Source organism: Haliotis rubra, unplaced genomic scaffold (genome assembly GCF_003918875.1).
Source record: "Haliotis rubra isolate DU_JTF1 unplaced genomic scaffold, ASM391887v1 Scf102, whole genome shotgun sequence".
NCBI classification, from domain to species: domain Eukaryota; kingdom Metazoa; phylum Mollusca; class Gastropoda; order Lepetellida; family Haliotidae; genus Haliotis; species Haliotis rubra.
In genome coordinates, this window is record NW_025764915.1 from 1,802,869 (window position 1) to 1,816,282 (window position 13,414).

The following is a 13,414-nucleotide window of genomic DNA, read 5'->3' on the forward strand; positions in this document are numbered from 1 at the left end:
CCACTGCCATTTTAGGCTTTGTGACATCACATATTCCGGGGGTCACCGCGCATGTGCAATCATTGTGCGGGAAGCACGCCATTTTGCAGGTTCTGAAGTTCGCCTAGGAAAAAGCCGTCGGTAAAATCCATTGCCATCCTCTACCAGAAAGAGGAACAATGGAGAACCAATACGGCATAGCAATTAAAAATCGGTTCCTTACTATGGTAGATATCGATGACGATCCTTTAGAGTTTTTGAAGCAGCAAGAGGCAGCCAAGACCAAGAAGGAGAAGTCTTCGAAATCCAAACAGTCTGGTAAAAAGGTTGCAAACGCTCCGTCCGAAGGCAAAGTCAAGGAACAGAATGCACAGAGAAAAGAAGGTTTGGCAACATTTGTGTCTATTTATCATGATTGCATTGTCGGTAAAGATGACAATTGAATAGCATATTAAACGTTAACGAAACAGACCATGTGGGCGCATACAGATGCGCATTTACAACTTATGTTTTCGGTGATAGTATAACAACATTATTATTTACTAAGAACCAGGGACACTAAGTAGCCTACGTGTTATTTGTGTTACTAAAAAATCGTCCTTATATGCTGGTGGTTTTGGTATTTGTGTGCAATATTGGATTATCTTTCTGAAACGACCTAATATGGTCCATTGACTAGACTTTAGTGTGATCGTCAAGTGTCAAGGACGATAGTAGACCACGTGGGTACAGTTTTGCCTTGACAACAAGACAAGTAGATGTATGTACCTGTATTAGAACCTTTCATAGATTACAGCCGATTACGGGGTCTCAAAATTCGTAAACATCAGCTGACCGTACTGCATAGGATCGCAATGTAGAAAGTAGGTAAGAATTCTCTTCGTGGAGCTAACCCACGTGGTGCGTCATGCTCGAATAATCAACACAGTGGAATGCCTATTTGACTATGATGTTATGTGGTAATTAAACTCTGAAGATATTTCTGCATGGCACGTTAATGTACTCAATCATTATTTATGTAGCTGTTAAATTTATCAACATCAGGTGACTATATTGACAATCAGCAAGCTCAGTCAGTGTCCATTATACACCTTGAAGGTGTTATGTTGAATTAAATAAATAATGTAGAATATTTTAAAATTACTCTGGTCATTGACAACACTTCGATTTCGAACTTGGAATTACTCAGATTCTTGATTGTCATGTTTCAATGTGTAGTCTGTTTGCAGTGAAAACGTACCGATGAATTTCATTTTCACTTTAAACAAAGAAGTAAATCAAATAGAGTGAAATTAAGATTGTGAATCATCATAATTTTACCTTTGCCAACTGAACATCTAAATCTCAGAATTTTACTCACCTTAGGATAAAAGTTGTTTAACATACGATCATACATTCAAATCGCTATTATTGGTTTGTATTACAAGGGGGTAAGCGCAGTAGTTGTAACAGTGAAACAAATACATGTGCGGTACGTGATGAGCGTTAACTTAGACCAACTCTACTTGTTGTCGGTGTTTCGTTTAATGTGTATACCCCCTTGTAATACAAATCAATAGTAGCGATCGTTTGTTAAACAAGTTTTATCCTAAATTGAATAAAATTCTGAGATATAAATGTTCAGTTGGCAAGGTAAAAATGAGGATTCACAATCTTAATTTCACTTTATTCGATTTACTTTTTTGTTTAAATTGATATTCATCGGTAGGTTTTCACTGCGAACAGACTATAGGTATGCTTCATTAGGATGTAACGAGTCTTAAATATTTTAAAATCAGTTCCATGATTTTTATGTTCTGAGATATTGATCAAACATAAGGTAAATTTTGTTTTTGGACCTTCATAGTAAATGGATATTGTCAACTTTGATCAGGATACTTTTGGCTGTATAACATAACCAGAACCAAAAAAGTAAGTTATGTATTGTGATATGCAGTAAATGTTTGAGGCAGAACAGACAATACCAGGAAAATAATTTGTAAGTGTTATTGTTTTTCTAGAAAAGGAGCGAGTGAATTCAGCAAAACCCAGTGAGCGCAGTGGTCGTGGAGGGCGCCGTGAACCACGGGAAATCCGTGAAAATGATGGAGATAGGAGGCCACCCAGGCGCCAAGGGCCACGAGAATACAGAGACAACCGGGGAGGCGATGAAAATGTGCCACCGGAATTCAGGTTACGACGATTACCATTTGCATTATTCAGTCCAATGTCAACCGTTGAGTAGTCAGTGGATCCTTGTTTCAAACTAGTTGCTAGATTGACAGTGATGCCATTAGGTGTCTTGTGGTAGCTACTGATTTGCCTGTTTATTATTTCCTGATCTGCATCTACAAATTTTCTGAAAGATCTGCCCAGGGATTTATATGCACCTGGTTAAAGGTACATATATGTCAGTGTTGAGAGTTAGTGTCTTAAAAATAAATTCCCGTATGGAAATGGAAACTTTCCCATTTCAAGTTAGATGTACTGGACCCTGCATATTTTGAGAATGTATTTTCGTCGTGTAGACTTCTGACCATGAAGGTTTATGTCCCTGAACTCTTTAGAAAAAAAACAATAAATAGTATAGTATATAGTAGTATACTATTGTATGGATACAATGGTTTGGTCAAAGCGACAAGTGCTGTATGTTTCACTGACAGGACCAGTATGAAGAGGCTTTAACCTGAAAAGAAATGTACATCCAGTGTTGAAATATGTGAAAAATTTGTCTTCCCGGTGTTTGATCTAAGAACCTTTGTAGTGTATTTAATATGGGATATAAGAAACAATAGTTATGAGCATCCAATAACATTGGCAGAGTAGATGTGATTAAGTCTGGACTATTGCAACATGAATACACAATGTCATTTAGAAAGTGGTTAACAGGTTGGGGAGAACCTGAAAACGAGCTATAATAGTTAGATCGAGCTGTAGTAGTTCAGACGAGCTTTAGGCCTATAGGTCGATCGAGCTATAATAGCACATACATGGAAGAGGCCCTTGCTCCACTCGACTGGAATCGTCTTGCCCATATTTGAAGCTATTTACACCACAAACCCTAGCGTTTTTGATATGAGCTGCTAAACTACCTAACCCTATCGACATTTACACTTGGGTGACAAAATAACACACATGAAAACTGAAAATATACCCTACCTCGCGAACAGCTGAACTTGACAATTGCATGACTTCTGATTTGGAGATAGTACTCGTTACACATGTATTTTTTGTTTTCCACTACCGTTAGACGAATAAACAAAAACTATGCGTGCCCAGTGTGGGACACATGTATCGGTCGCGCGAATTCTGAATCTGGGAATCGTTTTGAAAGAATGCCTTGTGTAATGTTATGTAACATGTTGAATAATATGTATCAAAATCTTTGTTATGCTAATCAATTATCTGTTTGTATAATGCCTTATTAAAAATGTTTTCCAGGGTTTTACCACTTTGAAAAGAGTCATGGTGACCCATAGTATTGAACCCACAGTCATTAAAATTTTAGCTCAATATTTGTGTGTATATCAAAAAGCAAGAGTTTTGTAAAGATTTTATTGTTTTGTGTTGTATTGTCATTTATATGTTAGTCAATAAATAGTATATTTTTCACTGTTCAGTTCAGCCGTAACAAACTCTATTACACTGAACAAATAATCAGGTTTGTGATTTATTCACTGTAACATAGTTATTAACATGAATTGAAAGAAAAAACTATCATTGTTTGCTTATCAGATTGATTTTATTGACTCTGAACTGAATTCTGAGAGTCACTCATAAAACTTGCGTCAAGCTGGACTCAAATGATAATATTTTGAGTCTTTTACAAAATTGTTACGTCAAGTATGCAGGAATCAACGCTTCATGTTAAACCCTGGTTTTCATTCCTTAGAAACTGAATTTGTCGGGAAGTTAAACCTTTAAACAACCCGCATCAGGGATTTATGTATATGAGGGTCCAGGGGAGTCAGGCTTATAATTTTCAGGGGTCCTTGACAACAAAATGGGGGTCCCATACACTTAAATATTATTACTAATACTGTTATTGTATTGTGTACCATGATCAACACTTTAATTGTTACAGTAATGAAATTGCAAATGATGCCATAACTCAGCTAGTAGCAAACTCAGTGGTTACTTGATTGGAATTTTTACAGAAGTATTTGGACTTTTTCTTTGTCTCTGCAGATGCGCGCTAATAAGTTTCGTTGCGTCCATTGTCAATTTTTGTGGGTATAGGACACGTCCCGTAATTCGCGTCCCGTAAATCCCTGCTGCATTGAATTTTGGGCCAAAATAATCTAAGCCTACACTTTAAAAAATAAACTTTATTGCATCCTTCTATAACAAGTTTGGGTCATTTTTAAAAGTGTGTGAAATTTAAGGTGGTCCTTTGGTCCCTGGCTAGTAAAAATTTTGTATCGATAGTTAAGTAAATCTACGAATGTTATGTTGGACCAGAGAAGTACAGACAGAACCACTAATTATTGACCACTCACTGGTCCTGTGGTCTGGTGGGAAATTTTGAAAGATTTCTTTCCCTGTTTTAATAAGCCCTCATAGTTTTAACCCTACTGTTTTCCCTTGAAAAGGCAACTATTCATTCGTATTAGAATTCTAAAATTGTGAATGGCTCTAAGGCATTGTCCACATGCTGTGAATTTTAAAGAGTGTGACATTATTGGCTGGGAGTTTTTTTAAATCTGAAATCATTTTATGATTTGTGGCTTTGTGGTTGCCCTCACGATACCAAGTACATTTTCATGGGTGATAGTTTAATTTCTAAAGTATACAAGGCTCTTGTTTCTTATAGTTCAAAGGGAGGTTACAGTTACTTTCTTGGTCAGTGTCTCCTTGTGTAATATGATGGATCTTGGGTAATATAGATACAGATATTTACTTGGATAAGAATGTGCATGTCTGTAAACATGTATTAAATTCATTAAGAATGGTGATGAGTCCCTTTTCGTTACCAAATGAATTCAGCAATATAGAATTTAGCTTACTTTTTCTGCTCACTGGCAGTTTTGTAATTTATGAAACTGATTGTATCATACCTGACTCAACATGGAAATTTGTCTCGACCTCAGGTAGACAAGTTGCTACATCTGTCGACTTTGAAATTGAATTAACATCTTTTCCTAAATTTTCAGAGAAAGTAATCCTGACATATTCCGTTTACAATTACAGGACATATGACTATTATATCCAATTCATGACTTACGATGCAAGGAGAACTGAATGTACTAGTTAGCTGTTTTTTTGCTTTGATAAATAATACAGCCCATACTGCATGTGTCTTGTACATTATTTTTTCAACAAATTGCATGGAAATGTGACTTAAAATTGTCCCTCCATACAATAATTGTACACGTATATCTAATCTGCAATTTCCTTACAGGGAAAGGCCTGAAGGCAGCAGTGGGTCCTTCAACCGTGAAGGTGGTGAAAGGGGGCGAGGAAGAGGCAGAGGAAGAGGTGGATTCCGTGGAGGCCGTGGAAGAGGAGGCTTCCGTGATAATGATAGAGAGAGAGGGGAGAGGCAAGGGTTTGGGGCTCCCCAAGGCAAAAGGGATTTCGACAGGCACAGTGGTAGTGATAAAACGTATGTTGGTTTCACTGGTGTTGATCACTGACATGCTTAAATGTGATAATCACATTATATATTATTTTGTGCTGGCATGCTTATGAATTGTCACTGGTCCCATTAATGCCAAATAGGTAAAAGGTAGATAGCTACATGCCCAGTAGAAGTTACGAAGTGTATGTTTTTATTTAGAACTCCACCATTTAGTTTTTCCACCATTCCTAATCTATATGCTATGAAATCAGTTTCAACACGGTTCTAAGTACATCAGTTGTCTTGTGGGCATGGATTCTCAGAACATCTTATTGGGCGGTGTGGTAGCCTAGTGGTTAAAGCGTTCGCTCGTCACGCTGAAGTCCCGGGTTCGATTCCCCACATGGGTAAAATGTGTGAAGCCTATTTCTTGTGTCCCCCGCCTTCATATTGCTGGAATATTGCTTAAAACAACGTAAGAACTCAATCACTGAATATCTTGCATACATTTGGCCAGAGACAAGAGTAGAAATGTAGCCTTGCTTACTGCTAACTATTGTCGCAGCTCCATAACCGTATGTTTAACTTCTTTCAAGTAGTATACATGAAGATCTGCAGATGAGTATATTCTTCTGGTCATATGCACAGCTGAACTACACAAGTGTTTAATAAATGCCAATTTCTAGCAGGTATATAGCCTGTCAGATGTGGGCAATATGTAATGAAGATTCGTCAGTTTTTCAAATGTCTGCAATTCACCTGCAGAAGTTAAGAATTAGATAATTAAGAATAAAAACTTGAACTCGTCTCGTTTTTGAAGGAGCAAATGAATAATTTATTCGAGGATTTGAAAGAAAATCATGACGTTCAACAATACTGTTAAACGTTTTTAGTCTTTGGTATTTTCTTTCATAAACGGACTGTGTTGATAAGATGCTGGAAATTCCGTGCTCTGTTTGTGTTTCTTCTTCCTCGAGTGGTGGTGATAAGCCCAGATAAAAAAAAATTAGCCTGTAGGCATTTGATAGATGTAGAATTTCATTCCTTGGGTAAATATTGTTACCTCTTTGCAATGTCTAATTTTGCGATTGAAGCAGTACTAAAACAAACTCACTGTATCCCTTTTTGCAGGCATATTAGGTATAAACTGTCTACACTGTGATGTCATGTGTAGCTGAAATATGCTGAGATTACACCCACAGTTGCTTTGTTTTTTTCTAATAACACATGTATTGATGAATTCATTTACTAATGCACAATTGGAGGTCATTTGATGTCCACATGTTCATGGATGAAACTCGCACATGAGATTGGTCAACATTTTCCCTGACGTATGAACCCATTTAGGTTCAATGTGTGTAGTGTTAAGAGCTAAGCTAGACCAGTAGCAGTGTGCTTGGATCTCTTTCAGTGGTGTGAAGGCAGTTGAGAAGAAAGATGGAGGTGGTGCCCGCAACTGGGGATCTTACAAGGATGACTTGGCGTAAGTTTGTCAGACACGGAACCCTGCTACAGGCAACAACCTAACTTGAAAACTATTTGACTAGTATAGCAATACTAATAAAATTGGGATATCTTTCACCAGTTTATAAACTTTGTGCTGGCTTATTGTGACATTTGTTTTAAGAAAATAACATCAGAACAGGTTTGGGATTAAGGTGTCACTGGTTCTTGTCTGTTCTTACTATATGGACCCACTAAATTAATGAAACTACCCTATCTGTTAGTTTACATCATTTGTGACAGTGCTTTCGTATGCACAGTTAATTATGAGAAATAGTTACAATAGACTTGAATCCTTGTAGAAGTTGCTCACTTCAACAGGTACAAAATGTTGATATTTATGTGGAAAAGTTTTGAACTAATCGCATGATGTTGCTCAAGTTTTACTTAACACTCATCCATGTGCTGTGGTCATTAAATGACATGTCAGTTTGTTTTTGATTTTGTTCACTATCCTGCATGAATTTTCAACATATGGCACTTTGAATTGTGACTTTCTTATGCATTTGTTATGTGCATTTATTTGGGCGTTGTTTTTCAGCAATCTTTATCTGTGCACATGTTCAACAGATGACGTCTGAGGTACTTGCTTTGATGGATAGTTTTTAATAGAAAGAATATTTCCGTTATAGGGAACCTCAGGAGACTGAAGAGAGGGCACCAGCAGAAGAAACCACTGAAAACTTTGAGCTCAAGTAAGTTTGCTGTTAAATGACCATTAACCTAGTTGCCAATAAGTGCTGTTCCTCCTGGTAATTGGTGACATCTTGGCTGAATATTCAATTTGATTAAAGTAGCCTGTAAATTAACTGAAAAGGTCATGATGACTTTACTCTGAATGTATGGGGGGCGGTGGGGTACCCTAGTGGTTAAGGCGTTCGCTCGTCACGCCAAAGACCCGGGTTCGATTCCCCACATGGGTACAATGTGTGAAGCCTATTTCTGGTGTCCCCCCACAGTGATATTGCTGGAATATTGCTAAAAGCGGCGTAAAACCAAACTCGCTCACTCACTGAATTTATGGTGCTGATGCACATTTCTGCCAAGATTATTGCTCGTTCGTACAGGGAAAATGACACCGATTTGCCTGATAGTTTATGACATGAACATTTTGCTTTCTTGACACAACCATTTTGGTTACGTCAGTCTGCTAGATGGAAACACAAAGATCACCATCACTGCAACAGAGTTGTTCTTTGGCCAACCAAATCATGAACTTCAACATGATTGATGAAACATAATAGATGAACCTTTAGAATAGTAACTGGTAGTGTGTTGGCTTCTGGTATAGAATAAGACCCCAGTAAAATGTTGGTCGTAGGAGGCAACTAAATGCTGTGACTTGACAGATTGCATGTTGTACCCACATGAAGTGGACTGTTGCACACGGATAGAGCACACAATTGTCTGGCCAAGGCTCCGTTATTTACAGGCTGCTAAAATGCAAAGTGTAGGATTAAATGTCGTTAGTACATGGGTAAAATCAGTGTTGTTAGTATACACTTTTGGCCTCATTTGGCATTTTGAAAATGTGTTGGGCATGAACTATGGTCCAGGGGGTCAGGTCTGTGTATTAGATATGCATGATAAACCTGCCAAAATAAGCTCATTGGTTTACCTTTTTCTACAGTGAAAGCGGCGAGGGTGAACAGCCTGCAGGTGAGTCAGAGGACCAACCTAAGCAGATGACTTTGGATGAGTGGAAAGCCCTGCAGAAGAATGAGCGCAGCAAGCCCAAGTACAAGATCCGAAAGGCTGGCGAGGGTGAGGAGGCTCAGTGGAGCAAGGGCACAGCCTACACCAAGAAGAGGACTGGAAGCGAAGATGAAGAGGAGGAGGAAGAAGATGATGAATTTGAGGTTTGGATAAACATTCATCAAATATCAGAACTCATGTTCATTGCCTTCTTGCCCCTGTGAACAGGAAGTTAGAATTGAGAACCATGCATGACTTCGAAGAGTAGCAGATTAGGTGATCAAGCTTGCAGACTCTTTTTATTCACATTGTTTAGCTTGGTCAATTGCTGGTTTGGAATACACAAATGCTTTCAGAAAGTGGTCAAATGTAACATTTCTTGTATTTGGGGTTAAACTTTCTGAATGTGTTTCTGAGAAAGTGGGATTGCAAGTATGAGAAATGTTACCGGTACTATTGCTGGTTTGTCTTGGTCTAGAATATTACACTGTGCTATCTTAACAGCCTCCTTCCTGCAGTGTGCAGTGTGGTAGTTGGAACAAGATGTATCCATTCAAATAATCCAAGTTTTGATAACCAATATGGTTATATTAGTTTCAGACAAGTAACTATTTATATTCTTGAACTATTTGCATTTCCTCCAATGTGTTAAGTTCAAATGCTGTTATTTCAGGATGAGAAGAGACATGGTAACAAGAACCTTTTGGACATCAAGATAACATTCAACGACCCTGTAAGGAGAGGTCGTGGTGGCAGGAGACCACGAGATGGCCGTGGTAGAGGCCGTGGAGGAAGTGGTCGGGGCGAGAGGAAACCCCGTGATTCTGCTCCAAGGATGGATGATGAAAATGATTTCCCTCGTCTCGTTAAAACCGAGTCGTGAGAATGGTGCATTGTGAATTGCACCTTATCCTTGCATTGCACAGTGGTGGAGCTGTCCATTGATGTTTTGATTTCAGTAGTTTGCCAAATCAACATGTCCGATGAAATAATAAGAAAAAAATTGACACCAAAAGTATCTTCAGACAAGCATTCAGAGACTGCTGCAAGACTAATACAGCAATCATTTCATGCCCACTTTTGCATATGAATATGTACCTCTCTGCATTTTTTCATCAACCATTGGAAGGTGTGTATGGGATCTTTGTTATAAACTTCTTGTGATAGTGCGCCAGGACATGGTGCATGTTGATGTACACACCCTTGAGAGCTGCTGTGGAGTGCTATGTTTCAAGTGCTGTCGTTAAAACTGTGTCCTCAAGACGCCAGTCTTTTTGTTTTGTTACGAAATGAATATATGAATTAAATGGTTCCTGAAGTGCTAGTAACTGCAGATTGACTTTGATTGTTCAGGGAGACCCTTGATGGATGAACATGACAATGCAGGACACCTACTTGAGATTCTCTCAGGGTTGGTGGTCAGCCATCGGTGAAGAAACATTTGTAGACAATTGTGATGATATATATTATATTCCCGTTTTCAGTGTAAAATTTTGTGTACATCTTAATAGTTTATGGACTAACTTAAGATGTCTTGTGAGAATACGTGGGTATTCCAATGCCCTCATAATACTGTTTTTTGTCCAGAGTACTGGACGGTAGGTGAAAGAAGAAGTAATGTTAAGATTTGATATACTGAGATTTAAGCTTTCAATATTTTTATACTGCCAAAAATCATTTTGAGACTAGTTTAGCAATTTGTAGTTACAATATACCCTCAAGCATGTTGAAGTTCCTTGTTTTGGTTTTGTTACATGGTCAAAGAAATTATGTTATTTTAATGTTTTGTTCCTTTTAATTAATGAATCTGTGCATGTCAATTGGCTTTGATTTCTGTCTGAATCCCGTGAAACTATTCAGACCTCATGGCGAGGCCACAGATAGCTCATTTAGGGTGAATAGTGTGGTCAGGGAATCTCTTGTATAAGGTTCCATATGCAAACTGTACATATTTGCAAGCTATCGCACAGCCACACATTCCTTACAAGTGTAATATCTGGCCTAGTATTATCATTGTACATTAATAACATTAATCTCATCCAACTCAGAAGTCCATTGCTTGGCTGTCATCTGTAATCTGATTTTGTTACTTAGGGGGAAAAGCATTGCCATCCGCCGGCAAGCAAGTCTGTATGCAGGGGCATGTATCATCGAAGTTGCTATGTACCTTGACTGAGTCAGATTGTCGGCCAAGGTACGAGAGTGTCATGTCGTTGCTACTGTTTGGTGTTTTCACTGAGAATGCTGGTGAGGGGCAGCAGTTTCTTGGACAGCTATCACTGTAGTTATTTATTTGAAAATAACAACCCATCTTTCTGGATCATGTTTATTGTTTTCTCTACATGGTTGACTTTCTGATCACACGTGAAGTAGTATTTAGTTTCTTGAAAAAACTTCTTTACCCACAGCAGTTGCAGCACAACATTTAGATTAAGTCTTTCAAACCTGCCTGATAAATGAAATATTGATCAGGTTGTGCTGTGGAATCAGAATTTTGATCCAGATCAATTATTTGCTATTTGACATGGAAACCTGAAAACCATTTAATTCACTATTTACTAACTTGTTCAACTAGAGTGAAACATGCACGTTTGATCCAGCAGTCTTAACATAGGTTCATTGTTCTTCCCATAATAGGTAATGTACACAGTTATGAAAAGATATCATGACTTCAATTTCTTGGTACAGAATGTTTTGGAAACCCACAGCATTGCGGCAGGTTGAGGTCACTTGGTCAGTCCCCATGACAGACTTGTGTATGAATGAAAAGTTAAAGTGCTCTAGGGTTTGTGATCACGTTAAAATTCTGAAACGATGGTCACAAGTGTATGTAGTTTTTCATACATGCCAGAATGTGATCAGCTCCTTGTTTTGTACTTGTGTAGATACGTTGCTCCCAGGCAAGAAGGGGTTATAGGATGGATGCTATACCGGGAGTAGTAGCGAGACTGCCTGACATCTGTTATGACAGTTTTTTATCCCTAGAAGTCAATACAGCTGATGAGAAGCACAATCACCATCTGAAGCCAATATTTATACTGGACAGCAAACACTAAACACCCGCAGGATGTGGGTTAGAATTGATCTTCAGCAACCTATAGTAGTAAGAGGTGACTAATGAGATCTGATGGTGAGGCTGGTTGCACTCGTGTGCATGGTATCCAAAACTACAGATCGATCTTCATGCTATTGATCACTGGGCTTTCCAGACTCAATTATTATACCCCGGCTACGGAGTAACGGGTATATAGCGTTCATTCCGTCCGTCTGTTTGTCCGGAGCATAACTCTTAAAGTTTACATGCTAGGTTCACCAAACTTCACACACATGTTAATCATTACCCATTGATGTGCCTTTTGCTATTTTAATTTTTTTCTTCAGAATTTTTGTTGTTTCCATGGAAATATGACTTGGTGCAAAATGTGTTTGATGGTTACCTGGCCACAGCATATCATCGAAACTATACATGCTAGGTTCACCAAACTTAATACACAAGTTAATCATGACCCACAGATATGGCATGTGCTAAAAATAAACGATCTCCATCTACGTCCCCTTCATTGTGTGCAACAAGTCCATTGTATGTCAGGTTTCCACGGAAAACAAAAAATGTTTCCATAAATGATTACTGTAATCAGTACATGGCAAAACTATTATCTAACATGTATATAAAGTTTAGTAGAGTCAAGGAGAAAGTCTTGTGGGCTGCTGATCCTTGTCACGTTATATATATCAATATCAGTCATTTCCATGTCCCAAAGTGGGAAGCGGGGGTATGTGAGCTGTGCTCACTTCTACACTTGTTTCCAGACTGCCACCTTATAGCTGGAATATTGCCGAGTGCAGCGCTACACAAAGAAAACACCAAATGTGTCAACACAAAACCTATAGCCAATTTGTGAAGATAAAACCCAACAAACCATGGATGGAAAGACAAATTCATATCAATGCAGTGAAATGATCAGCATGAAATTGCACATGAAGCTGATCAGGACTGCAACTCAAGGACTTAGGAGTTGAGTTTTTAGCAAAGGGAGGTAATTACTAACGTCAAATTACATTTTAATTAGTATTTGAAAGAAAAACAATCAACCCTACATTTTTTTCATCAAATACAATTTACTTGTCAAAATATATCGAATGGATTAATCTAAAATATGACTGGAGATGCTCTTTGTTCAAATTGGCTCAAGATATCGGATGCTATTTTTAACCAAAGCCAAGTGCTAAAAACTTTCAAGGACTTTCAATAATACATATTTGCAGTCTAAGTTCATATTATAAACACAGTATTATATACAACATGACAATCTTCTATAAGCATGTCTAGCTCTGGTATCCGAGTCACTACATGGATAACGGCAATCTATGAATATTATTTCATTTCCTAATTCTTGGTCTGACTGCATGGGATCCCAGCTTAATCAATCACTCATGGCACCCAATATATAAGCCTACATTTTGATTATGTAACAGTGACAGTTTTAACAGTGTTTGTATAGAAACATTAATTCTAATTCAACTTGGTAACATACCAATGCTATAAATTTCCGACCGTATATTCGGCATATATAATTTTGAAAACCTTTGAATGTATCCCTACACTATTGGGGGTAACGCTGTTTTTCAGGGCATTGTCATTTAGGAACCACTGGGCCATTATCATTTGCAGAGGCCCGCTCATTTCTGACAACTAGA

The 13,414-nt window shown here is 38.1% G+C and overlaps 1 protein-coding gene across 2 annotated transcripts; it reads left to right on the forward strand.

Moving 5' to 3' along the window:
* The first annotated feature begins 43 nt into the window (after window positions 1-43).
* On the forward strand, window positions 44-11,036 carry LOC124270424 (plasminogen activator inhibitor 1 RNA-binding protein-like). 2 transcript variants are annotated; one of them, XM_046705462.1, is made up of 7 exons: window positions 44-363; window positions 1,980-2,151; window positions 5,360-5,563; window positions 6,930-7,001; window positions 7,654-7,716; window positions 8,652-8,880; window positions 9,390-11,036. In XM_046705462.1, the coding sequence occupies exons 1-7, from the start codon at window positions 159-161 to the stop codon at window positions 9,597-9,599; spliced, it is 1,155 nt and encodes a 384-aa protein (XP_046561418.1). In that variant the 5' UTR covers window positions 44-158; the 3' UTR covers window positions 9,600-11,036. The 2 variants fall into 2 exon arrangements, with proteins under 2 accessions (XP_046561418.1, XP_046561424.1); XM_046705468.1 differs by lacking the exon at window positions 6,930-7,001.
* Window positions 11,037-13,414: the final 2,378 nt, after the last annotated feature.